This window comes from Scleropages formosus, chromosome 2, assembly GCF_900964775.1.
Source record: "Scleropages formosus chromosome 2, fSclFor1.1, whole genome shotgun sequence".
NCBI classification, from domain to species: Eukaryota; Metazoa; Chordata; class Actinopteri; order Osteoglossiformes; family Osteoglossidae; genus Scleropages; species Scleropages formosus.
In genome coordinates this window covers 27,738,227-27,763,225 of record NC_041807.1, presented here as the reverse complement: position 1 = coordinate 27,763,225, position 24,999 = coordinate 27,738,227, and the positions used below count along the sequence as shown (strand labels likewise).

General features: G+C 42.2%; 1 protein-coding gene across 10 annotated transcripts; it reads left to right on the top strand.

The window, feature by feature from the left end:
- The first annotated feature begins 263 nt into the window (after nt 1-263).
- Nucleotides 264-24,884, top strand: LOC108936974 (protein kinase C-binding protein 1-like). Of its 10 annotated transcripts, none has more exons than XM_018756652.2 (22): nt 264-426; nt 4,971-5,203; nt 11,137-11,207; nt 12,548-12,699; nt 13,552-13,767; nt 14,270-14,383; nt 16,305-16,367; nt 16,537-16,629; nt 16,734-16,821; nt 16,904-16,959; nt 17,183-17,260; nt 17,392-17,507; nt 17,863-18,341; nt 18,871-19,011; nt 19,187-19,339; nt 19,454-19,963; nt 20,207-20,716; nt 21,018-21,169; nt 21,308-21,388; nt 21,481-21,559; nt 21,663-21,902; nt 22,205-24,884. In XM_018756652.2, the coding sequence occupies exons 2-22, from the start codon at nt 5,190-5,192 to the stop codon at nt 22,372-22,374; spliced, it is 3,576 nt and encodes a 1,191-aa protein (XP_018612168.2). In that variant the 5' UTR covers nt 264-426; nt 4,971-5,189; the 3' UTR covers nt 22,375-24,884. The 10 variants fall into 10 exon arrangements, with proteins under 10 accessions (XP_018612168.2, XP_018612167.2, XP_018612173.2 ...); XM_018756651.2 differs by lacking the exon at nt 264-426 and adding an exon at nt 472-617; XM_018756653.2 differs by lacking the exon at nt 264-426 and adding an exon at nt 1,000-1,016.
- The last annotated feature ends 115 nt before the right edge of the window (nt 24,885-24,999 follow it).

Below are 24,999 nucleotides of genomic sequence, written 5' to 3'. Positions count from 1 at the left end.
CCACTCAACGCAGTATATTCCGCCCCAATTGTTTAATTTAATGTTGTGAGTGACATGACACCGACCCTATCAGATAGCGAGAAGGTTTTACGAACGGCAAATCGCACCAATCGCGTTCGCCTTAGGTGACGCCGAAGCGCCGACAACGAAGTTAGGCAGTGTACCCTCGTCGTGAAAGCAACATGAAAAGGGGGCGTTCCTCTGAAAGCCGTGGGTGTGTCCAGGGAAGCCAGTGGTCAGTTTCTCATTGGACGTCGAAAGAACGTTTACCTTGATCCGCTGGAGACACCGCAGCGGAAAAACGACAAACTTTAAAACCACTAATAAAAACCGACCTTCTACAAATACAGACATATCTAACGTGTCTTAGACGTAAACGAAGCTCGCTCTCGCCCAAAGTAGCGCACTCCCCTGCCTAAAATGCGTGTAAGTTGAGGGCCGGTGTTGAGGTTCTCTGAGGTGGCCCACAGCGATACGTAACGGAAACGCTGGTAACTAGTGTGGCGGTACTACCTCCTGCTAGCGCTCGTTAGCTTGTTGCGGTACCTCGTTTGGCTGGTAGCTGGTGATTCTGTCGGTTAGAGAAGCCGGGACCATCACAGTTTTCGCTGTAGGAGGTCAGTAGCGCTCGGCGGTCGGGTTGTGCTGATGAATTTGTGTGCCGGAGTCAGTTTAAACGCCGCGAGACGAGGGCTCTCTTCAGTGCAACTGCCCGCCTTTTTTCCACCAGTGCAGTGAAACTCGCCCCGCTCCGCTTTCTAAGTTTCTCGCTCCACTCACTGACTCTCATTCTTTTGTGCGTATATTCATTCATTGTTCTGTTCTTTTCGGAGAAGTGAACAGCTGGGCTGAGGGTGTCGTACAAAAAAATTCCCACAAAGTTTAATTACTCGGTCTTCGGGAGACAGGCCTAGGGGCGCCGCGGGGTTATTTGTCGTTTTTTTTACACAGAATCCTCAGTTATGATGATCGGTTTGTTTCAGAAACCATCCCTCATCATCGTCATGTCTGATCTGGTACATAAAATTTATATTAGATATAGCTATCAATGTATTTTTTTTATCTGTAACTCCACATCTGGGAGTAGCATAATCATAGTTAACCGTTTCATTAAGTCTTAAGATACTAGAGTAATTTGGCGGTTTGCTGTTAAATTTAGTCTGATGTGCGAGTAAGTGTCTAGATTTGTATTAATTTAATCGAATTAAAAATGTTATGTTTTCTTGTTAAATTTCGTCTTTTAAATGTGAAATTGCCACATCTGTAATTCTCTGTACCTGCCTGGTCTTATAGATATTCGTTACAATTTAATTTGTTGGTGGTTATTTAATTAATGAGCAGAGCTCACTTGTCAGTAACATTATAGTAATATTTTAGTACTTCCAGTGTAATATGAATGAGCGCTAATAAACAATGGAAACCAGTAGCAGTGCAGGAGAACTGGAGGGAGGCTCTTAGTCCAGAGCAGGGTGGCCTAACCTGAAGGTGAACCATTCAGATCCGTTTGGAGACCTTTTGTACCACTGACTAAAGTATATAGAAGGAAAACATTGCCACTAACCTTTTTTCAACAGACACCTTTGCCTAACAGGACTTAGTTTTAAGCAGCTTTACAATCACTTACCCATTTATACAGCAAGATATTCTTACCATGGCAATTCAGAGTAGGTACCTTGATAAAGGTGAACAACAGCAGGAATGGGATTAGAACCAGGAACCCCCAGATTGTAAACAACAGCCAAAACCACCATACTACTTGGTGGCTCAAATGTATGGGTGTGCAAAATTATATATTGCTTTGTGTAAAATATAATCTAAATAAATATAAAGTAATATAAGATAATTTAATAATTGATGACTCCCAGTCTGTTTTCTCAGTGGACTGTATGAGGAACAGTTTGAGGTTATTTATTTCTGCCCATATTAGATTGCATAACTGAGCTGCTGTAAACTGGAGTTCTAAGAATAATTTTCTGTGATGTATTTTTCCACAGTATTACATTTGCTCATTTAGCAGATGCTTTTCTCCAGAGTGACTTACAATATCAAGGTCACAATTATTTACCAGTTCATACAGCTGGGTAATTTTTCTGGTGCAATTTAGGATAAGTACCTTGCTGAAGGGTACTGCAGCTAGTGATGGGGATTGAACCTACAACATTTGGAGCTAAAGGCAGTAACTGTAACAGCTACACTACCAGCTGTCCTGTGCTGGGTCCTTTTCAGCATGGCCACCTAAACAGATATACACAGACACACACACAGGCTGAAACCGCATGTCCCACGCGAGGTCGCGGCAAACCGGAGCCTGGCGCAGCACAGAGCGTAAGGCTGGAAGGGGAGGGGACACATCCAGGACGGGATGTCGGTCCGTCACAAGGCACCCCAAGCACGACTCGAATCCCAGACCCACCAGAGAGCAGGACCCAGCCAAGCCCGCTGTGCCATTGCACCCCCCACAAGTAGATAACAATCAAGCCAAACAGATTATGACTTAATGTGACTTTGGAAGCATAGTAGGTCCTCTTTTTTTTGGTTTACTTTTCAGAGTTGAGTATTTTTTACATTTTTTTTTAATGTTATTGCATAGCTCATAAAGCTGCTGCCTTTGGATTCAAAAGGACCCAGGTTTGAGTCCCATCTCCTGCTGTAGTACCCTCCAGTGAGGTTTTCACCCTTTATTGTACCAGTATAATGAGTAAAATCTAGGTCTCAAGTTACTTATAATGGGTGTAGAGGGTAATTTTTTACAGGATTTAACACTTATTGATTAGCTATCTGATTTTTCTGGAATAATTCAGCTGAGTCTCTTTGGGTCATCTAAATTTGCCCCTTTTTGGTCAAGTTGACTTGAAATGACCCTTGTCACTGCTCCTCTGGTGGCTGCAGTTCCCTACAAAGTGGGAGGAAGTTTTGTGTGTGTTCCTCAAGAGGGCGCCATTAACTTCCCTATAGAAAAATGCTATCACTTGAGAATTCCTTCCAACATCCTTATAATGCAGTATGATCACTAACATCTTCTAAAATTGTTACCAGTCAGTGTCTGTATTGTACAGTCAATACACTGAAGACACACTTGCCAATTTACATGTCACTATGGGGCTTATCTTTTACTGCATCCAGCATACAAGAGGTATTTCACCTCCAAATGTTTATGAAACTTGTAGTCCAGTACCCCTCTGGTACAGTAGCGCTTTTGTACATTGGATATTAAAATTGGATATGTTCATTGCACACTTGCTGTGTATTCCCTTGGAAGTTCTGTTTGTAGACTTTTAGGTAAACGACTAATCTACTGATGTATTCTTAGTGAGAGATACTTGGAGAGAAAAGTATTTTCTAACCACTCTCTGAATCATTTTTCAGTTTCTAGTTTAGACTCTTTGAACTTGTTTTGCAGTTTCCTGTTTGCAACGAACATTAAACCCCCTGGAAAACCTCATAGGCATTTTTGTTAGAAAATTTCAATCTATTTTTTTTTTGAATAATCCAGAGAAACGGTTTTAAAATGGTTTAAAAATTGTGGAACCATAGTAACAAACTATATTTCAGAAGGGGAGAGATCACATTAGCTGAGCAGCGCTAGAACTTTATAAATATAAAACTGAGATGGTATCTCTATGGCAAACACATTTATTCAGAAACTCATCAACATGTCATTCTGCATTTTTAAATGGCATTGAGCACCTGAAGTAATTGTCATCCTTTCAAAATTGTGTTATAGAATAACCTCTGGAGTGTTCTGGAGTACAGCACCTCAGAGCCACTGAAAAATATGTAGACTTGAATATGTTAGCTGGAAAATGTCTGTACATAAGACCGGTAGAAGAAACAGCATTAAAGTGGCTTGAGAGGAGTACAATTAAAGGGCATCGTTAGGACTTCATGTAATTAAGTATTTAATAAAGCTCATTTTGTCTAAGATGGAGAATAAAGATTACCATAATATGCCAACTAGGTATTTTTATTATTTATTTATTTTTTTCTTAAGAAATTTGGTTTCTGAACTCAATGTTCAAAATAACACTGTAAAAGAGCAGCCATGATAAAAGCGTGGAGACCTTCGCAAAGAAAACAACTATATTTTTTTGTCTTATCGCATGTAAGATGTCTGGTCCCTCCTTTTCCTTGAAGGGATTTGGGTCTTTAGCACTATATTAGCTGGGATCAAAGAACTGTCAGCATCTTGTCAAACTTCTGGAAAGATTAGAGTAATTTGTGCACAGGGTTGCTCAAGAAGCAGCATGTTTTTTGTTTTTTGTTTTTTTTTGTGTGTGTCTCTTCTCACTCCAGGTGTCTATAGTGGGGGAAAATGTGGTTTCCAACGAGTGCTTTATGTCACTTCACACAGATTTACTGCTGCGCAAACTGGTGTTACAGTATGTTTTTCTTAGAATAAATTGCGTAAAAATCCAGTTAAGTTCTCTATGGCTGTATCAGTGCTTCTTAAATGTGTACAGAGATTAAATACATGCTTAGTTAACATGAAAATAATTCATGCGTATTTAATTACTTGGTTTTTATGACCGTGGAGAGGAATGGCCTTTTTGAGATTTATTTTTAATGTGTATTTTATTTGTTGTGAATGAGGTGAGAGCTTGTCTCAGTATTTCTGGGTAAAAAGAAACAGAACAAAGGCCTGTGTGTGACTGTGGCCCGGCGTGCCCTGGCGTCCCTCGTTGAAGTCGGCTCTGCTGTGCTGTGTGCTGCCGACCGGAGTGAAGGGAGGGATTTAGACAAAGGGCCTCTTTCCAACATGGAGTCTGCAGCAGGCCACTTCTGCTTTCACACATCTCTCCTTTCTGTTTCGGAAATACCGACAAAAAAACCCAGAAAGCGTTGCGATACAGTAGCGTGGAAAGGTTTTGTGCAACATTGATTAGTTGTTTGTTAGTGGTACAGGCTAAAAGCTTGTGTATTTAGTGGTTCGGGCCTAGCGCTCACTGTGTTTTTTTTCCCCCTCTCTGCAGAGAGCCGCTCCTGCCTGCACTGAACAAAGATAATTACTCAGGAAATGTTTCAGCCAGTCAGCTGCAGCCTTACATCCCGCATGTAAGAAGTGGCCAATCAGGGCCTTGCTCTCATCCCGTGGGGCCTGATCGTCGAGCCTGGAGTGCCAAGCCCTCTCTGTCTCAGCACTGAGACTGTCCTCCATGTTTTATAAGTATTGACATAACACTGTGTTAGCCATGCATCCACAGAGGTAAGCCTGATCTCTCTCTCTTGTCTTTTGTTCACTTTCCTTCTCCTTCCTGTACTGTGTTAAATGTGCTGCAGAAATCCAGCGTGGTTGTCGTGGAGGGGAGGCTCGCAGGGCCCTCTGCTCAGCTGGAGCTGGAGCTGGAGCCTGGGCAGGGAGCAGAGCAGGGCTCTCCTGTGCCTGTGGCTGCCTGTGCTCTTGGTCACATGGGTGCCCAGCCAGCCTTCATACTGTACTCCAGAGATGACCATGGCTAAATCAGAACATGAACAAAACAAGAAATGATGTTGGAAGTGCTCCTCATGGCTGCATTGGTTGTTTTTGGAAGGGGGGAGGGGGTATGTCTTTGTAAGCAAATTGCCGGCGCCATTGTGTGCCTGTGTCACATGCCAGGCTGGCGAAAATGGAGGCTGCAGAGGAGCTCTGACTTGAACAGCACAGCAGGGGTCCCTTGCGAGACCAGATGTCCATATGAGAGCACTGCTTTTTACTTTCAGGGAGGTTAATGTCATCTCATCTCATGTCATCATTGAATTATTTTTGATGTTGTTCTTGCATTCACCGTTTCCACTTGTGGCCAAAAAAAGTTTGCCTGACTTGTTTTTCCGACACACTGCTGTGTCTTTTTTTAGTCACACTTTTGGGATCGCTCATGCCGAGTGTATGAAAAGCACAGACAGGAGGACGTGGGTTAACACGCACATCCTGCCCACCCGCTCGCCTCTTCTCCTAAGTAGGAGGTGAGCGAGGCCTAAGGCGCCACTGCGTCTTCTCCAGTGTTTCGCTAAGAGCGTGCCCTCTTTTCTGCTGCTCAGCCCTAGGCACAGCATGTGTGTGTGTGTGTGTGTGTGTGTGTGTGTGTGTGTGTGTGTGTGTGTGTGTGTGTATGCTTCTGGAAAGCATTTCGCACTGTACCCAGGAAGTATGTCTCCTGTGGTGAAAAGTCAGAAGTAGGGCTCCACCTCCCTTGCAATGTCCCCCTTTTTCCCCTCTGACTTAGCTTTTTTTTTTTTTTTTTTTTTACCCACTCCATGCCACTGACATATGGATTTAAACCCTTTTAATTTAACTATCACTTTTTCATTTGTTTTTTTTTATTAAAATTGCCTTTAAAACCCTTTGCATGCTTAAAATAGACTTCATTGCCTGTTGTATATCTTCAGATATCTCTTTACTTGCAGCTGTTGTTGTAAAACTGTTGCATCTGCAGTGTTTGTTCATATGTACCGTTTCTCTACAGCACTGGGGCAGATTTTTGTGTTAATGATAATTTATTCCATTATAAATTTTGTTTGCTCAAAGAAAATCTTTGAACGTTTTCGTTGATCTGGCAGGCTTTAGTTTAACACATGAAATGTATGTATAGGTCTGAAGTAAAGGCAGTACCTTTTGCTCTGGACCCCCTTTCTTTTCTTTTTGATGCAAGCACCATACATTCAGAGTATTGTATTGTTTATTTTTCCCATTTTCATAGATTGACCCTTCAGAGGAAAGCAAGGGTGTATTTCCCATAAACGAAAATGGTGCTGGCAGTTTGTAAGCACTTTTTGATTTAAAAAAAAAAAAAACCCTAATATACCAGTTAACATCTTATTTGTGTTGAAGGATCTCCCTAAGGAAGGGACTGCCTAAAAATAGAATGTGGCTTATAAACTGTTTGGGGGAAGATTTTTTTGATGAAGGCTGTGAAAATCATGCAAAATAAGTGTCTATCCTTGTTAGTATGTTTCTTTGTGTGAACAAGCAGTTAAGTGATGTTCCTGCTCAGGTGAAGCGACAGTTTAATTCGGAGGGACATCTGCATTGCAGCAGCACGTCTGAGAGAGAGAAGGTAGCAGCGAGCCGTGTGGCCCCGCGCAGCCAGCCAATCAGACGTCTCCGTGCACCACTCAAACCAATCGCCGCCGCAGCTGAGGTTAAAGATTGACAATCGCGCCGTAGCAGCAGGGAGAGCAAGGCCCTTCTGGAAAATTCTGCAACCATCTTTGTCTCATCCCATCCAGGCAAATTTAAAGGCCAGGTTGAAGGATTGCCTTGTTTATTCTGTGCGTTAAGACGAGGTATGCTGCTCTGTGTCCATTTTGTGCATTGAGGAATGTTGTAGGGAAGAGTAAACGATGAGAATGAAGCTTTGATTTGGTGTGTGGTCTGAGAGAATGGGAACAGACGCACACAAGCTCTGGTTTCCTCACTGTCAGCTTCAGCTTCCTTGCCTCTGGTGGAGTGTGTGTTGCTGTAACTTCTATGTATATATATATAATATATGTATATATATATATGCAAACGTGTGAAGCCAGCATGGCTCCTGTGTGTGTGTTGTGTGTTGATTGCGTGCAGTCATGTCCCACTGAAGCAGCGCGCCTGCTGGGCTATGGGAGCTGCTGCTGGCTACTGATGGCTGGAGCTGGGCTCCGCCGTGCCTCCATCAGGTCCCAGGAGAGCGATTTCCATCTGGAACTCACGGTGACCACATGATATCGACTCTTTCTGTTTTCGATTGCTTGTTGAGTTTCCCCATCCTACCAAAAAACAATGTGGTATTCTTTCATATTTTGATTTAGACCTTGGAACTGCGAAACAGTAAAAGGTCACGTTTTGCAATAAAGAGAGACATAATTGTAATTTTTTTTTTTACTGGCAAAAATGGCTTCCTGGTATTGAGTCATTAGGATGCATGCATTGTGGAAAGAGGTGCTGGGGAGGTAGGCTAACATCTCCAGCTCTTTTTCCTCCTCCTCCTCGTCTCCATGGCTAGCCAGATGAGGCCATGTCGTGTCCCCAGCAGCCGACTGGATGTGCGTTGTCTTTCTAACAATGCACTAATCTCCACAGTGCTGCTCTGCGTCTGCCAACGTGCCAGCACCTGCTTCCGAGTCCAGCTTTAGGGGTGGGGGTAGGGGGTGGTGGCGTTTTGTTTCCATTTTTACGTGGACAATGATCTTCAGTGTTCTGCCGCAGTTTTTTTTTTTTTTTTTTTCTTTCCCTGCTCCTTGGCATTTGGTTTTTGAATTGCCTTTTTCCCCCCCTCTGGAATATTCTGAAGTCTTAATTGTTTACGTGCAGCGCACTTAACGTCGAAGGCCTGAATGCGCCGTACATGTTGCTCCAAGAATCCTGTCCCTAGATACTCCTGAAAAAAGCATTGCAAATGCTCTTCTTGAATTTTTTTGCAAGTGACGGACATTTGTTTCTGTTTTAAAGCTGCAGAAAGATTTTAGTGGACTTGGCAAACTATTATATCCAAGATAAATATCTTGATTTAGACCTGAAAACACAAACAAAGGTCAGTATTTCATTTATTAACTCATTCTTTCATTTAGCTGTTTTGAGAATGACAGCATGTATTTTACAGTCACATTGTTTTTCAGAATTATTTGTTGGTTTACTGCTTTGAATGGAACATCTGTTCCACCCAGTGAATACGGCTCATTTTTTGGAGGGGGCGAGATAATGTGTGATTCCTGCTTGTCTGTCTTACCATGCCTTTCCTCCTTGAGTCCTGTTACGTGTGCTCCGTTGCAGGGCCCTCCCTAGGATGTCCGAATTGAATAGGTCTCATTAACTAGTGGGCAGGGTATTTCCGTGATGCCGTCTGCGGATGAATGTCCCTGGCTTTCTCTTAACTAGATGCTAATGCCTGTGGACATGAAGTGCCCGTGACCCATTTTGTCTTGCGTCTCATTGAAGTAAAGACTGGTATGAAGGCACCGATGATGGAGCTGGGTAGTGCAGCACCTGTGGTCTGTCATATGGTCCATCCATTCAATAATTTGCTGCTGCACGTGCTTATATGCTCTTTAACCATTCGGGCTTTTTGAAAAGCAGCTTAATCTGTAGTGTTTTTCTGTTGTTTAGTCTGCCATTTCATATTGTTCCCAAGCCATAAATGCAGTTGTTTGGTAATTTACAATAAGGAAAGGTAACGATGTCAAATGACCATGGCACCTAATTATTTATTTACTTAAAGGACCATGGGACTCCTAAACATTCTGTACGCGTCTAGGATGTTTCCAGGGCAGTTCCGGAAGTGTTCGGCAGTGTCGGCTCAGTTAAGATTCACAGCCCTAACCCCAAGCCCAGCAGGTAGCACTGCTCATCGTGTGACCTTCTCAACTCGACCAACAGTCCCTGAGCTTTGACCTGAGGATGCTTTCTGTGGTTGACAATTGAACAGTAGGTTATATGTAAAAATCCTGTGGCCATTTTTGTTATTGATGTTTTTTGAAACGGCGAATATAAAAAAGGGAACCTAGGATGGAGGATGCAAAGCACGAGACCTTAACCCAAACGAAGCCTCTGGAAAATGCTTGAGTTTGTCCCCTAGCTCAGTGACACAGAGGAGAACTTGGCAAAATCACAGTCAGTCACATGGCTTTAGTTGATAAATTCACCTACTATAAAAACTGTGTGAAATGAAACCCTCTGCTGCTTAATGTTTTGCAGTCGTAGTGCAGTTTGGTGTTTCCTCCTGCATTTGATGGGTGACTGGGGTGTGGGCGGTGAATCGTGTCTTTGACCAGGGTTCTGACACTGTGGTCTGCCATGAATGGGCTTTCGTTCTCAAAGAGCTCATTGACGTGTGGAGAAGCTAAAGCTCTTCTGAGCCAGCATCATAGGGATGTGCTTTCTTGCAAAGCAGAATTCCCTTCCTAAATGTATGATTAGAGAACATAGAAACATAGCTATACTGACACAAGAAATGCCTGTATGTGAACAATAACGCTCCGGCTTCTTGAGAATCTTGCTCATACACTGTTTTTATCATTGTGCAGTCCAGGTTACATGCTTGTGGTTTTACAAGCTACTGGAATAAGTTGTGAAGACTTTCCTTTACCAGTGCTCTTTATTTTTATAAGACGTACATTAATGTACAACCGAAAGGGAAAGATGTTTTGCAGTATTGCTGGAGATATTTATTGCTATTTACTGTTCAGACAAAAATCTTTGGATCCTCTGGAATAGGGTTAATATTAACAGATTAAATTAAATAGTTTTTCTCATCATTTTGTTTTGTTTGCATTATTTTATCACGTTTATTGGTTGCTTTTACTAATTTCCTTTATTTTAACAACATACTTGGGTCAAAATAACAGAGACATCATTGATGTACTGAAAAAATGTAAATACATTTCCATACAAGTAAATAAAGCACCAGGGCCAAAGATTAAATTATTTAGAAGTGGAAAATCACAGCAGTTGCTCGTATAAGTGTTATTTAGCTCGGAATTTTACAGCTAATGTATTTGTTGAACATAAATATTGTTTGGAAGCAATGCACATGCAGGATGTCTCTGCTCCTCCCTGAACTGAATGTTGGACCGTCTTGTCGCCAGTTCAGTTATTTAGCCATTACACTATGTATCATTTCTCTTGTGACAGCAGATGAAGGCACCTGTGTAAGAGAAGTCAAATTTGGGTTCACTGGGGAAGCTTGTTGCAAAGGCGGGCTCTAATGTGTGTGGAGACGTGTCAAAGCTGAGGAGCTCCACCTCTTGTGTTCAATGGACAGACGTGCAGGAGCTCAGCTGGAGGTCTCAGAGGCACAGGATCGTTTGGCTGAATTGAGGAAAGGCGGCCTGTTGCCATGGGGATATCCTCTTGCGATACTTGCCGAAATGTAAACGCTTGCAATTTTAAGTTGGTTAGGTCCAAATTGAATGAACAAAGTACAGAAAAGGCATTATCATCGCAGGGCATTGTTGCAAAACGCTCTACGAACATGGTAAAATGCAACATGGTTGATTGCGATAATGGGACACGTTCCATTTGGAAAAAGCTAGGTAGAGGGAAAGCAATAAACAAATCATCTCCTGTGAGTGCCCCCCAGTGGGACTTTCTCACAGGTCTTGATATAGGGTCGAGCAGCCAGGCAGATTATATGTGTGATACTGTGTAAATGACACCTACTTTCCTATACCCTTCTTCTTCTCTGGCAGTTTGGCTGAAGAAGAGATAAAAACGGAGTCAGATGTGCTAGACGGGATGGACATTTCCACACGATCTAAAGGTGAGCGGAAAACAGGATGTGTGTTTTTACTGCAGCTCTTAAAGGGCGGTCTGAATCTGTCTAAAGATGAGTATCCTCCTTTAAGCTTTTTGGGGCCTGCTCTTACACTGTGGTTCTGCTGTGATGTGTTTAAACAGTGTTTTGGTACCCTCAGGCACAGTGCAACTTATCAGAAGATCTCAGGGGCTTAAGTGTCTCAATTTTCATCCAGTTTCTTTTCTTCCAGGGACATTTTCTGATGCTATTGCCAGTTTGCAGCTGCATCTCACTGTTCACATCTGTGTTACGGTTCAGTGACCCTCCACAGATATGGAGGTTGACGACAGCCCCTTGAAACTTGGTCTTTATTTCTGCTGCCATGATTACTGCCTCACTCTGCTTTGCAAAATAATCAGCGTGAGGTGACAGCTCATGCTGGTGTGAATGGAAGCAAAAATTACTACAATGTCAGTTGTCTATTAATTCGCTCATAATGGCTCCAACCGGTAGTGTACAGATTGTCTGATTAGTCATTAATTTCATTGCATATATAGTGATCCAGTACTCTGAACTTTGTGGATATACAAATAAAAAGGTGAGGAGGTGAGGTCCTCTGTTGTGTGCTTTGGAGCAGAGTGCTTCACCCTTGTTTTACACACTTTCTCATCGTCTGAAGAATGCATTCACTAGCGTTCATCAGGATGTGAAATACTGAATGCTGTTAACAATATAATTTCTTGACATTGTTTGCAGCAATTATGTATTTATTATTTTATTGGATGTCTTTGTCCAAGATGACTTGGTTTTACAAAATCATTCTTCTTACTATGTCAATTCCAAGTAATTACTGTGATCAAGGGTACTGCTGCACAAGGATGTGAAGCGGTTACCTGCCGATTGTATGACATCAGCCACTAAACAGTGCAGTATCTGCTGCTACCTGCAGAAATTTCACCAGGCATAAAGAAAGGAGAAATGAGTTACAATTTGATCGTCTTGGATATGATTAGTTGTGCTGAAGTCATGTAAAACACATTATATAGAAATCCTTTTTAATATTAAACTGCAGTGACCTCTTACCCTTGGTCTTGACTGTAGTACAGACCACACCATTTCCTGTTGATATCCTTTACAGCTTCATAATACAAGCATAACAAAGAGGAAATCAACCCTTCTTCTGTGTTCTGTCTCAGCCTGCAGCAGTGTCTTTCCAGCATGTGGGATGGACACCTGTCTGTTTTGACTATGATTTGTGATGAGCAGGTGGCTAAGCCGGAGGAAGTGTGGGATGGGGCGGGGTGGAGTGAGAGCACGTTCTCTGAGGCTCTTTCCTGTGTGGAGTGACGTTGAGCTCTCTGCAGTTCCAGACCCTGGCCTGGCAGAAAGGGTGGCACAGAAACGAAAGTCCAGCCCGTCACATTCGTCAAATGGGCATTCGCCCCCAGAGACCTCACCGAGCCCTGTGAAAAAGAAAAAGAAACCAGGGTTAGTTAACAGTAACAACAAGGAGCAGGTATGCCATGATGGATTCTTAAACACAGCGCTTGTACTGTACCTTTTGATAATTGCTTTCAATGTTCTTTTGTAAAATGCTGCTAAGTCAAATCAAATAATTGTAAGCTTGTTTCAGTATGAAATATCGATCTTTGTCAAAACAGTTTTTATAGCATGATGGGAAAAGTAGCTTGGCTTGTGAGAATCCATAAATTAACGTAATTCTCATTAGTAATTGCACAGAAATTAACCATATGTTGAGAGGATGAAAGAAATACTTAATTGCATTTTACGTAAACCTTTGAATAATTTATGTAATGTACAGCACCAGTGAAAATTTTGAGTACACATTGGCAACACGTATGGAACAAATTGGGCATAAGAGAGAAAGAAAATCAACCTTAAGTCTCTTAGATCAGTGGAACTGCTGTAAAAGAGCTGGGAAGACATATCAGCTGGTTTTCCACTCATATTTATTTCACTCAAAAAAAAAAAAAGACTAGTTTCCAGAAAAAGTGCTCAAACTTTTGACTGGTTGTATATGTTTATATTATGATGATAATATGGCCATTTGTTGTGTAAACTTTACTGTCATGTAAGATGGCAATAGTGTGTGTCAAACACAGACTGGCTGGTGGATAAACAGGAAATATTTCCCTGCTGTTAATCGGTACTCTTTGATAGTTAGTGCTCAATTGTGCATATAAAATGTGTTGTGAATGCAGTAATTTCCTAGTTGTTTTGTTCTACTGATTGAGCCCCAGCTGTGTGTGTTTGGTGCCCGATGTGCTGTGTTGCATTTACGTGTTGAGCCGCATTTCTGATCCCGTGTGTATTAAAACCCGACCTGTTTCTCTTGCCTACATTTCAGTCAGAACTAAGACACGGTCCCTTTTATGTGAAGCCGCAACTCACCACAGACCCTGTTGATGTTGTGCCACAGGATGGACGGAATGACTTCTATTGCTGGGTGTGCCACCGTGAGGGCCAGGTCCTCTGTTGTGAGCTTTGCCCACGGGTGTACCACGCAAAGTGCCTGAAACTGGCCACCGAGCCTGAGGGGGACTGGTTCTGTCCCGAGTGTGAGGTACTCCCGCTCTCCCGAGTTTAGCTTCACGCAGGGCGGGCGCCTGTTTGGTTGTGTGCGGAGGCAGGAGAAAGCAAAGCAGAGGAGCGCAGCCGTGCAGCTGGTGATGAGACGCCCTCTGCAGGTCGCGTTGGTCATCGCTCAGATTAGGCACTTGTGTCCCAGATCCATCAAGTGAGATGTAAGCAGCTTTGGACTGCGTCTTTGTCCAGCTGGAAAATGGACCTGAGTTTGTGAAGTGACTCCACTGTTCAGCTCCGTACAATTGAATTCGATCTGCTGTGTAGATCGCATGTGGATGTATAAAACGACTGGTTTATCTTGTTGGATTCTGTTCAACACAGTCCTTATGCACAGAATACATAGCAACTTTCTTGACCAGCTTTGTGTGTGCTTTTCTCCTCTTCTGTATTTAAGCGGTATTTTCCAATTCTTTTAATAGTGTTAGTTTGCAGTCAGAGATTTTAAAATGGTCCATTTTTCTCTCCTTGTTCCTTTGCAGAGAATAACAGTTGCGGAATGCATAGAGACTCAGAGCAAAGCAATGACCATGCTAACTATAGACCAGCTGTCTTACCTACTTAAGTTTGCTCTGCAGAAGATGAAGCAGCCAGGGGTAAGTGTTCACAGTTAGTCTTTCTGAGGTTTTTTAAAAACATGTCCCAGATTCCAGCGCTGGTCTTTTTAGACAGGCTTTTACTGTGATATAAAACTCTTTGCCATGTTCTATAGGTGCTGTCTTATCAAAGCACATGCATTGCAAAGCAAAGAGGTTTTTGTGTCCTTTGAAACTTTTTTTTTTTTTTTAAAGGAGTTATTGAAGAATGTCTGGTAGTGTTGTCGTAACTTCTTATAACCACATTTCAGAATCCCTTCCTATCAAGAACAAATGGGATCCATTCCTTTGTTATTACATCCCTTTTAAAATGCAAATTAAAAATATACCCTGTAAAACTGTAATTTCATGTAATGTTGAAGGTGGACTTCAAAAAGTGAACTGACTTCTCAGTTTATAAATGCAACTGAGACCAGAAGTCTGTCTGTGGCTTGATTTGTTTATAAATCTAAAGTCACTTTCACCTATATGTCACGGTTAGTAAAATCTTGTGTGCTAAAGCTATAATAAATGCAGAAATACTGTAAGAATTTATTTTTTATTAACTTGAACCAAGATAGAAATGAAAGCTTTTAATTAAATCACTGAAAATAAAAAAATGTTCTCTGCAACTTCCTATTCAGTCCTGATTGTTGAAAGATTCATTCCATAAGCGTGTAGTTTGTCAGATACTTTGTACTTCCTTTAATAGCTGAACTATCAATAAAATCTTAATAATACAAACACCTCTTAATTTATTTACAGATCGGATTTTCTAAGTCTCTGATGTAGCTTAAACATGCTGTAAGGTAACTTAAAATTTAAAAAAAAAAATTGCATTGACTGAAAATCTAAATGGCTTCCTTCCACAAACTCCTCTTCAGTGTTGATTGTTGATTGATTCATCCCACAAATATGGCATTGGTATTCTCTCGGTGTTGATTACCGGGACTTGGGAACACCAGATATAACATGACATGAGCTGTAAACACTGTGAAAGTGAATTGCAGTGAAGCCAGTCCTACACTCCTCTTCTCTTGGGGTTTGTTGTACTGACAACTAACCATTGGGTATGGAAATACGGGTGATGTTCACTCCATAGCTTGCAAAAATTTTTTGAAAATGGGAAATTAAAATAAGTGAAAAATAAATAAACAGAAAATGTATCCTCAAGAATTCATATTTCAAAATCTTGTAGCACGAGGAACCAGTATATTGGACTCAAAAGAAGGTACTGAATTAGCTGTAATATCTGCAGACAGCCTGTGTAACTAGTCCTTTACCTATGGCAGCAGTGCTGTCTTTCAGTTATACTATGGTACTATGGGTCAGATTTACGTTCAACAAAATTACTTCTGCAAGTCACCTTGACTTGCACTTCATGTACAGCTGAAGGGGTTTTTGTCAAGGATGTAAATACAGGTCTGGATTGCACGAGTCCCACCTCCCCCTTACAAAGTGGGATGCAGATGCTCTTGCAAACAGATCTTGTGCATTGTTAACAAATATCAGAAACTGCGTTGGTTTTTTTGATCAGTGATACGTGTTCAGCCCCCTGTTTGTGTAGAGTTTTTAGCAAAATGCTGTTTGTCATGCTGCTTAGGGCTGCTTCTACTGGGGGAAAAAAAAATGGATGCATCATTACCCAGTTTCTGGTGGAGACAGCAGTGTGAAATATATGGCAGTGCAGGGAGTAATGCTGATGGAGAAAGTAAAGTGAAACATGAGCGGGAATGGTGTAAAACCAAAGGCAGCTCTTGGCTGTGTCCTTTCCCGGGAAAATCCAGGCATCTGGGAGTTGAGAGCAGTGCTCTTGATAGTGCGTTTTGACCTGTGTATCTGCGGTGGGTGGGGTAGTTGTGCTGCGTGGTGGCTGTCACTGTTCAGACTGTGGGGTTGAACCCTGGTCTGGTGAGGAAAAGCTCTCCTTGCTCTCTTTCAGGACCCACCTCGCTCGTCTCTCTCCCCCCACGCAGCTGCCCAGCAGAGAAAACCTATTAATTGGGTAAAACCAACGACATATTTATGCTACATCCTATAATATAACCGGAGTGTTCAAAATTCACACTGTCTGTCGAGAGTAGCAATGTGTGCTGGTCAAGTGTGACATGAATGCCCAGCAGACAGGTGTTTAATTTCAGGTGTTTCTTTTCCTCCCCCTTCTTTGCCAACAGACTGAGCCATTTCAGAAACCTGTATCTTTAGAACAACACCCAGATTATGCAGAGTACATTTTCCACCCAATGGACTTGTGCACACTGGAAAAGGTATACAGAAAAGCAACAGTTTGTAGAGCTAAGTTTTAATATCTTTCTGCAAGAAGAGCATTTTCTGTATGACAACAGCTAATTTTCCTGACATTTGCCTACAGAATATCAAAAAGAAAATGTATGGTTGCACAGAAGCCTTCTTAGCTGATATAAAATGGATCCTGCACAACTGCATAATTTACAATGGGGGTAAGTCACAAATCTGTCGTGTAAGAAGAGAATGTTTACCATGGTCTCTCCTTTTTTTGTAATTCAGATGTATTCTTTTCAGGTAATCACAAGCTTACTGCAACTGCAAAAGTCATAGTAAAAATTTGTGAGCATGAAGTGAGTACCCCAAGGACCGGTAAATAACAGTTCAAGAGTACGCAGTTTTCAGACTTAAGAGTAAGCATTTATTTAGCACTGTCTGAGACCAGAAGGAAAACTTTTGTGCCTTATAGTAAAATTTTACATTTACATAAATTTACATTTATTGATTTACCAGATGCTTTTCTCCAAAGCGGCGTACATCTCGGAGAATTTCATTTTTTATTTTATTTTCTTACAGATGAATGAGATTGAAGTGTGTCCAGAGTGCTACCTGTCAGCTTGCCAAAAGAGGGAGAACTGGTTTTGTGAACCTTGTGTAAGTGGCCAGCTTTAGACCTCCTCATTAATGACATATCAAGAATATTTTCTCCTAGGTTAGTGGAGGAAGCTAAAGGAGAGGTGAAATGCTTGCAAATATTTATTTCCCTTCTTTGCTCTCATGTTTAGAGTCAACCACATCCTCTTGTGTGGGCAAAACTCAAGGGATTTCCATTTTGGCCAGCCAAGGCGCTACGGGAGAAAGATGGACAAGTGGACGCCCGATTCTTTGGGCAACATGACAGGTAGGGTGGCTAGCACTAGGTCTGTGCTAAAGGATGATCACAGAGCTGTCTGAAGCAGTGGTACACTTCCCATGCCACCATACTTTGGACTCTTACAGCATGTTTCCTGAATGATCTCTATGTTCTAATATGTGTTTTCTATTTCTGTTGTTTTGTTCCTTAGCTAATAGCTTAATTCAAAGTTGCTTCTGAATTTATCCCTTGTCACAGCTCTGTATTTATCTTTTTTCAGTGGTGCTACACCTGAGCCCTTTCAGTGACTGTTGGAATGCCTGTATATTTTAAGCTATGCCCTTCTTTTACATGCTCCCTGCTGGTCCTAATTATTTAAGTAAATCTATACATTCATTTTCAGGGCCTGGGTCCCAATCAACAACTGCTACCTCATGTCTAAAGAGATTCCTTTTTCTGTGAAAAAGACTAAGAGCATCTTCAACAGTGCCATGCAAGAAATGGAGGTCTATGTTGAGAACATTCGCAAGAAGTTTGGCGTTTTTAACTATGCCCCCTTCAGGACACCATACACACCCAATAACCAGTTTCAGATGCTGCTAGACCCTTCCAACCCTGCAGCAGGCACCGTTAAGCTGGAGAAGCCAGACAAGATCAAGTTCAGCTTTGACATGACAGCCTCTCCCAAGATGCTTCTGAGCAAGAGCATGCTGTCAGGTGGCACAAGTCGGAGGATCTCGATGACAGAAATGCCCCGCTCACCCATGAGCACCAACTCTTCTGTGCACACGGGTTCGGACATTGAGCCAGATGCCTCTGATAAGAGCTTCAAGGTCACCTCCTCCCACTACAGTGCTGGTGAGGAGTCCATGGACTGTACAGGTACTGTATGCTTGCTATAGATGCCTTCATTCGGCTATATATTGTCAAAATTAATTACTCTAAATATTTTAAAATTGGAGGTTGTGTTACAAAGCCTTTTCAACTTTCTGCAGTATTAATTAATAATTAAAATGCCTAGACAATGTATTGCTGCAGATGTTCAAAGAAGTAGTGTAGGTATAAACACTAATTGAATATAATGATCTACGGGTGGGGGGTGGTGGCACAGCGGTTTGGCCGAGTCCTGCTCTCTGGCAGGTCTGGGGTTCGATTCCTGGTTGGGGTGCCTTGAGACGGACTGGCGTCCCGCCCTGGGTGTGTCCCCTCCCCCTCCAGCCCTGCACCCTGCGCTGCCAGGCTAGGCTCCGGTTTGCTGCGACCCTGGTGGGACAAGCGGTTTCAGACTCTGTGTGTGTGTGTGTGTGTGTGTGTGTGTGTGTGTGTGTGTGTGTGTGTGTGTGTGTGTGTGATCTACAGGCATAGTGATGACCCTTCAAGAAAATGAACATGCTTTTCCTTTCATCCATAGAAACTTCAGCCTCAGCAAAGACAGTGCACACTGGCAGTACCACAGGCAGCCCAAAGCCCTTCTCCCCACAGGCAAGCACACCTGTCATCCCCAAGCAAGAGAGATCAGGCCCTACTGGGAGCATCCTGAACCTCAATCTGGGTGAGACATTGCTATTTCCAAACCATAGCGCACTACTCATTCTTTGCCACTTGCCACAAATTGCCTACTGATAATCAGTATGACAGTGTGGATGTCAACAGAATAAACTCAAAATGATTCTGATTGTGACATAAGTTGCTATTAATGTTGGTGTTTTGTTGGTGTTTTTGTGCAGATCGGAGCAAAGCTGAGATGGATTTGAAGGAGCTGAGTGAGACGGTACAGCAGCAGTCAACACCAGTGGTCCTCACGTCCCCGAAAAGACAGATCAAATGCCGTTTCCAGCTCAACTTGGACAAAACCATTGAGAGCTGCAAGGCGCAACTTGGTAACTTCCTTACAAACAAGAATAGTTTAATATTTGGATGCGTCCTCAGGACAGTTTTTCAGCTTGTTAGTTGAACACATTAAAACTGTCTTCATACACATGGTTTCTTTGCAGGCATTGATGAGATTTCAGAGGATGTCTATAAAGGCGTTGAGCACAGTGACTCTGAGGACTCTGAGAAATCGGACTCTAGCGACAGCGAGTATGTAAGCGAAGAAGAGCAGAGGATGAAGAATGGCTCTGAAGACATCCACAAGGAAAGTACTGAGAAAGAGCCAAAAAAGAGGCCTAGAGAGCTTTTGCAAGATGATGACAAAGAGGGCAACGTGGACAGTGCAGTAGATCCAGCAGCTAAGTTGGCTAGTGTCAAATCTCCAACGGAAGACAAATCAGGTAGTGATGCTCACAAAGACTGCTTAGAGAAACCCAAGGAACTGCAGCATCCTGCGAAGGTGGAGGAGGAAGCAAAGCCCCACACAGCAGAGGCGGACGTAGACTCAGACTCAGAGCGGGAGTTGGTGATTGACCTTGGAGATGACAAGGCTGGCAGGGAGCACAAGAGGATCAAGAAGGAACCAGCAATGGTAACCACAACCAAGGGTCCTGCGGTTTCCAAAGTCGAAGGTGAGGGTTGACATCAAATAAGAATCCAGTCATTGTTTTCATACACCACTTTTTTTGAAAACTACTTCTCTATAGTGTGAGTATTTGATTGACCTTCTACACATTCTGCAGACAGCTCATTGTTCTGAAATAATAAATGTGTGTACAGTACATTTTATTAGTGTCTTTGTTAATGCATCTGTTTAATTTGTGTAATATTGTGTTCTGGATGTGACACAGCCACATTTGTCATGTACCTTGCAGAAAAACCTCCATTATCCTTTAGTGCGGCAGCTCCACCGTCCAGTGGTTCGTCTTCCTCTTCCCCAAGTGTTAAAGACCCTACTCAATCCCCTATTACCATCCCCCTAAATGTGGTCTCATTTGCTGCCACCCCTGCATCCACCCTGCTGCCCAACACGGCTGCCGCTGCAGGTTCCACAACCCCAGTGGCAGCAACGGCAGCAGCAACCACTGTGAAGAAGCAGCGCCCCTTGTTGCCAAGGGAGACAGCCCCAGCAGTGCAGCGCGCAGTGGTGTGGAACCCCACCAACAAGTTCCAGACATCCTCTCAGAAATGGCACATGCAGAAAGTGCAGCGGCAGCAGCAGAGCCAGCAGCTGGCTGCGCAGCCACAGAATGGCTCCCAGCCACAGCAAGCACAGACACCCTCACAGTCCCAAGTACAGCCACAGCTACAATCCTCATCTTCCTCCTCATCCTCCCCACAGCAGTCCTCTAGCACCCGATACCAGACGCGGCAAGCGGTGAAAGGTACTTCCCTTTTTGTCTTGACCCCTTCAGCCTTTTTGTGACGGAACCATTTTTGAACAAGACCTGGTCTTCATCTTGACAAATTTGACTTTTATTTCTTTTGGTTGTCTATCAAGAACTATGCGACAGGTGTTTTTCAGTGGGGCAGGCAGTCATGACTGTTTAATGCAGAAGAAAACATTTGTCCCTCAGTCTTGCTTCTTAAGGCAGTTTACGGAAGTATAGTGTGAGGAATGTCCAGCCGAAGATTTGGCTTGCAAAGGAGGGCATCTTTAAGACCTGTTATTTCTCCTATTGTTAGCTGTACAACAGAAGGACAGCACCCAAGGAGGATCTACCTCGGCAGCCTTGGCGACTGGCAACTCTGCAGCATCTTCTTCCCTGGCTGGGGACTTCCAGATCTCCACCACCTCAGCGGACATGGCTGCAGACATAGCCAAGTACACCAGCAAAGTGAGCAGCAGCGATAGGAGTCCAGACTAAATTCTTTACAAAATGGCTTTATCATCATCATCATCACTATTATTATTATTATTATTATTATTATTGCTGCAACTACTGTCGCTACCAATAACACTTTTTGCCTTTCAGATTATGGATGCTATAAAAGGAACAATGACAGAGATTTACAACGACCTCTCAAAAAGTACCTCTGGAAACACAATAGCAGAGGTACTCACAAATGAGTGATGCTACTAATATTCCCTTCTCCTGTGCATTCTACAAATGAACATTGTTTTCATTAATAAAATCTTTTGAAACAGATTCGTCGTTTGAGAATAGAAATTGAGAAGCTGCAGTGGCTGCATCAGCAGGAGCTGTCTGAAATGAAGCACAACCTAGGTACAATCACACACATTTAGCTCACATTCCTGAGCTAAGATCAGGGTGGAAAAGAGCTAGCTGGCCTGGGTTCATAAATTGTCTGCATCTGTATGCATCTCAGAGCTGACCATGGCTGAGATGAGGCAGAGCCTAGAGCAGGAGCGGGAGCGCCTGGTGGCGGAGGTGAGGAAGCAGATGGAGCTGGAGCGCCAGCAAGCTGTTGACGAGACCAAGAAAAAGCAGTGGTGTGCCAACTGCAAGAAGGAGGCCATCTTCTACTGCTGCTGGAACACAAGCTACTGCGACTACCCCTGCCAGCAGGCCCACTGGCCTGAGCACATGAAGTCGTGCACGCAGTCAGGTAGCCGGTCCCCTTCACTTCAGTGTGCCTTACAGCCATAGTCTGCGTGTGCATGTCCACCAAATAGTGGCAGTATTAATGTAAGGTTTCAGGCAGCTCTTCTAATAATATGCAGTAGCAGTAATCTGTATCGAACTTTGGAGAAAAAAGTCTGCTAAATGAATAAATGTAAATGTAAACATTCCCCTGCTGTGTCAAGCAGCAGATATTCTCCTAAATCCATTCTCTTTGCAGAAACATTGTGCTTTGAATGCTTTTAGTTTTCTGAAAAAAGGACTTGCTCCTTTTTCCTTTTTGCACAGCCACAGCTTCTCAACAAGAACCCGAGGCTGAATCGAGCACAGAGGCAAACAAGGCTCCTGGGTTACCGGCTGGCACACAGCCATCTCCACCACAGTGCATGGCAGCTTCTGTGGACAAGGGTTCCACCGTGGAGAAAAGCAAAGACAATGTCAGTGTTTCTGTCTCCTAACGCCCACATTGTCAACCAGTTATCCTTGTATATTACTGTGTAAATTTATTATTCTGGACAAATTTTGAAATGTAGAGGTTTATCACACTGCCTCTGTGTGCAGACACTTTGAACCTCAGTGTTAATGAGAAAAATCATTGCACGACAATTCACCCATCTCCCCTCCACTGGCCTCTGACTTATTACACTAGAATGTCCAAAGGTTACAAGTTGATCACTGAACAAACTAAAACATCTCTTGAACAATCAGATGGAAATTTTCCATATTTATGTTGATTCTTAGGAACAGGTTGCTTCTTTGAGTGGCTGTGCAGCAGTTATGGCTGTATTGTGGCATGTCGCAAGTGAAAAGACCAGGTGAGATTAAAGATAGAGAAAACAAGGGCTCTGTCATGCATCCTGTGCCCTGGGCCCTGCTGTCTCTTTTTTGAAAATCTTGGATAAAGAATGAAGTCTTCATTTCCAAATCGGGGAAAACTGAAGAGCTCAGTGGTTTTGTAAAAGAATTTGCCATGACTTCCCTGTTGCAACCCATCAAGAGGAAGCGGAGTCAATCAGGGCTGCCAGTGTTGGGAAAACTTTAAAAATTCCTTCTAGGTACCAGTTAAAACTCCTGTGTTTCAGACAGGGTTAAAGGAAAAGTTGTCTTCAATTTTCTGTTATTTTGTTAATGTAATTAAGTTTTTTTTTTTTTCCCTTGCTCTACAACATCAAGCAAGAGTTACTTCCTGGCTCACATGGAAAACTTTGATTATGGAGCCCTGACTTAATGACAGAAATAGTCATGTAATGGTGCAGTTTGGTTTTCAAAGGTTTTTGTCCACTTTACCAGGTTCTTTGATTTGAACTGAATAAGCTGAGATTGTGAAATTCCTTTAATGTAACAAAAGGAAAGTAAGTCATAAAAGAAGACATTTCCAATGGAAACCAAGTGCTGCTTTACACAGGAGTGCATTAACTGTAAAATGACTACAAGTGTTAGAGGTAAAACCTGGGCATGTGATCATGTTGGTCTGATACTCCTTTCTTAACACCTGAAACTGTAAACTTGAAATCTGATCATTTACGCTCATAATAGACACTAGAAACATTTTGGTTCATTTTAATTGACAACCCTCTTTATCTTACTTAAAAGTGATTTCTGGTAAAGTGGCAATTGTTTAGTTTTAAAACTGCAATTTCAGGGCCAAAATAAAGTCTTTTTCCTTGTTGTTTGTTTTTAAGTTCCCTGTGCATTGTTGGCTCACACTCATGTTATAGCAGAGAGATCCGTTTATTTAAATTATATATACAGCGTATTGCAGTCATCCAAAACTTCATACATTTTTTTTAATATGGAGCTGAACATTATTGTTCTACGTGAACCTATAAGAACACATTGGAATGTACTTTTTATGTGTTTTGAACCAGACTTTTAACGTTTCTGAATGCAGAAACTTGAGTCCTTCATTTCTGAAATGATTTTCTGATATGAAGAGGAAGGTTTTAAACAGACACAGGACCCTCTGTTCAAAGAGCCTTTCACCTCTCCACAGGGGATGTAATAGCTCCTCGTTGGACTGACTGTTAAAACAGATTCCTATTATAATGTATGCTTCCTTGTGTCAGAGAAGAAAAGAACAATGTGATTATATTTCCAGTGAGCAATTGTCTCACACATTCTGCTGTTTACATAAACATAAATAAAGATGTGGGGGTCTCTCAGAAGAGGTCTGACTAGAGCCTTATTTTCACGAATGTCCACTGTACCTTTTGTTATCTGTATACGCTGAATGGTTTAGGACAGCAGGAATGACCTGTAGAATGTCTTGTTTATGTTTAAACATTAATGGAACGCTCTCACTGGGTGCTTTTTGCTTTAATTAGCATTCTTGTTTATCTTATGGTTGTATTGAACAACACCAATCTTTCAATTCCAGTCACAAACACATGATCAGTGTTAAAGCCAGTATTTTAAAATTCCAGAGGACACATCATTGGAAACAATATTTTTAATTATGTCTTGGTCGTTTTTTGGTTGCATCTTTTTTGTTTCCTTTTGGATAATTTGGTTGAACAGCTCATTTCTTAGAGTCATATGGTTCAACAAAGTCTCTATTGCCATCTCCTGGTTGAATTTTTTCTTAATCTATTAGTTTGCAATGGAATATGAGGAAAAAGGCATAATAAATGCATTGATTTTATTTGGCAATCACAATACTACATATGTCTTAATTGTCCTTTTTCACAATCACAGGTTGTTTCTTGCCTCACTGGTTTTTTGAGTGTTCTGTTTGGAGTTTATTACATCAGAAGTTAGTGAGAGAAAGTGGGCTGTGTGATGGATGGGACAGGTGTGAAAATGATTAAACTATATAAATGTGAACTGAAGTTCTTTGCCAACTTTGAACATGGAGAGGCCATGTATTAATGTGTGTGTATATACATCCATAAGTCACACTACATTGTATAGACTTAGCCTTTTTGAGTAGGTATGTTTGTGGTACGTACTTTTTTAAATCACTTGTAAAAACAGCAATGTGTTTTTCGATCTAATAAAAACTGTATATTTCATTTACACTGTGTTTTGGCTTCTTTGCATTTTCCTGTCTGTTCCGTCAACCTTATAAATGCATTAAATTGTTT

Excerpts from the sequence above, each read along its gene's own strand:
- LOC108936974 (XM_018756647.2), top strand. The coding sequence starts at position 5,744 with ATGTTGTTCTTGCATTCACCGTTTCCACTTGTGGCCAAAAAAAGTTTG. Across the intron at positions 13,768-14,269 it reads GGTTCTGTCCCGAGTGTGAG|AGAATAACAGTTGCGGAATG; the intron begins GTACTCCCGCTC and ends GTTCCTTTGCAG. Across the intron at positions 17,261-17,391 it reads ACTGGTTTTGTGAACCTTGT|AGTCAACCACATCCTCTTGT; the intron begins GTAAGTGGCCAG and ends TCTCATGTTTAG.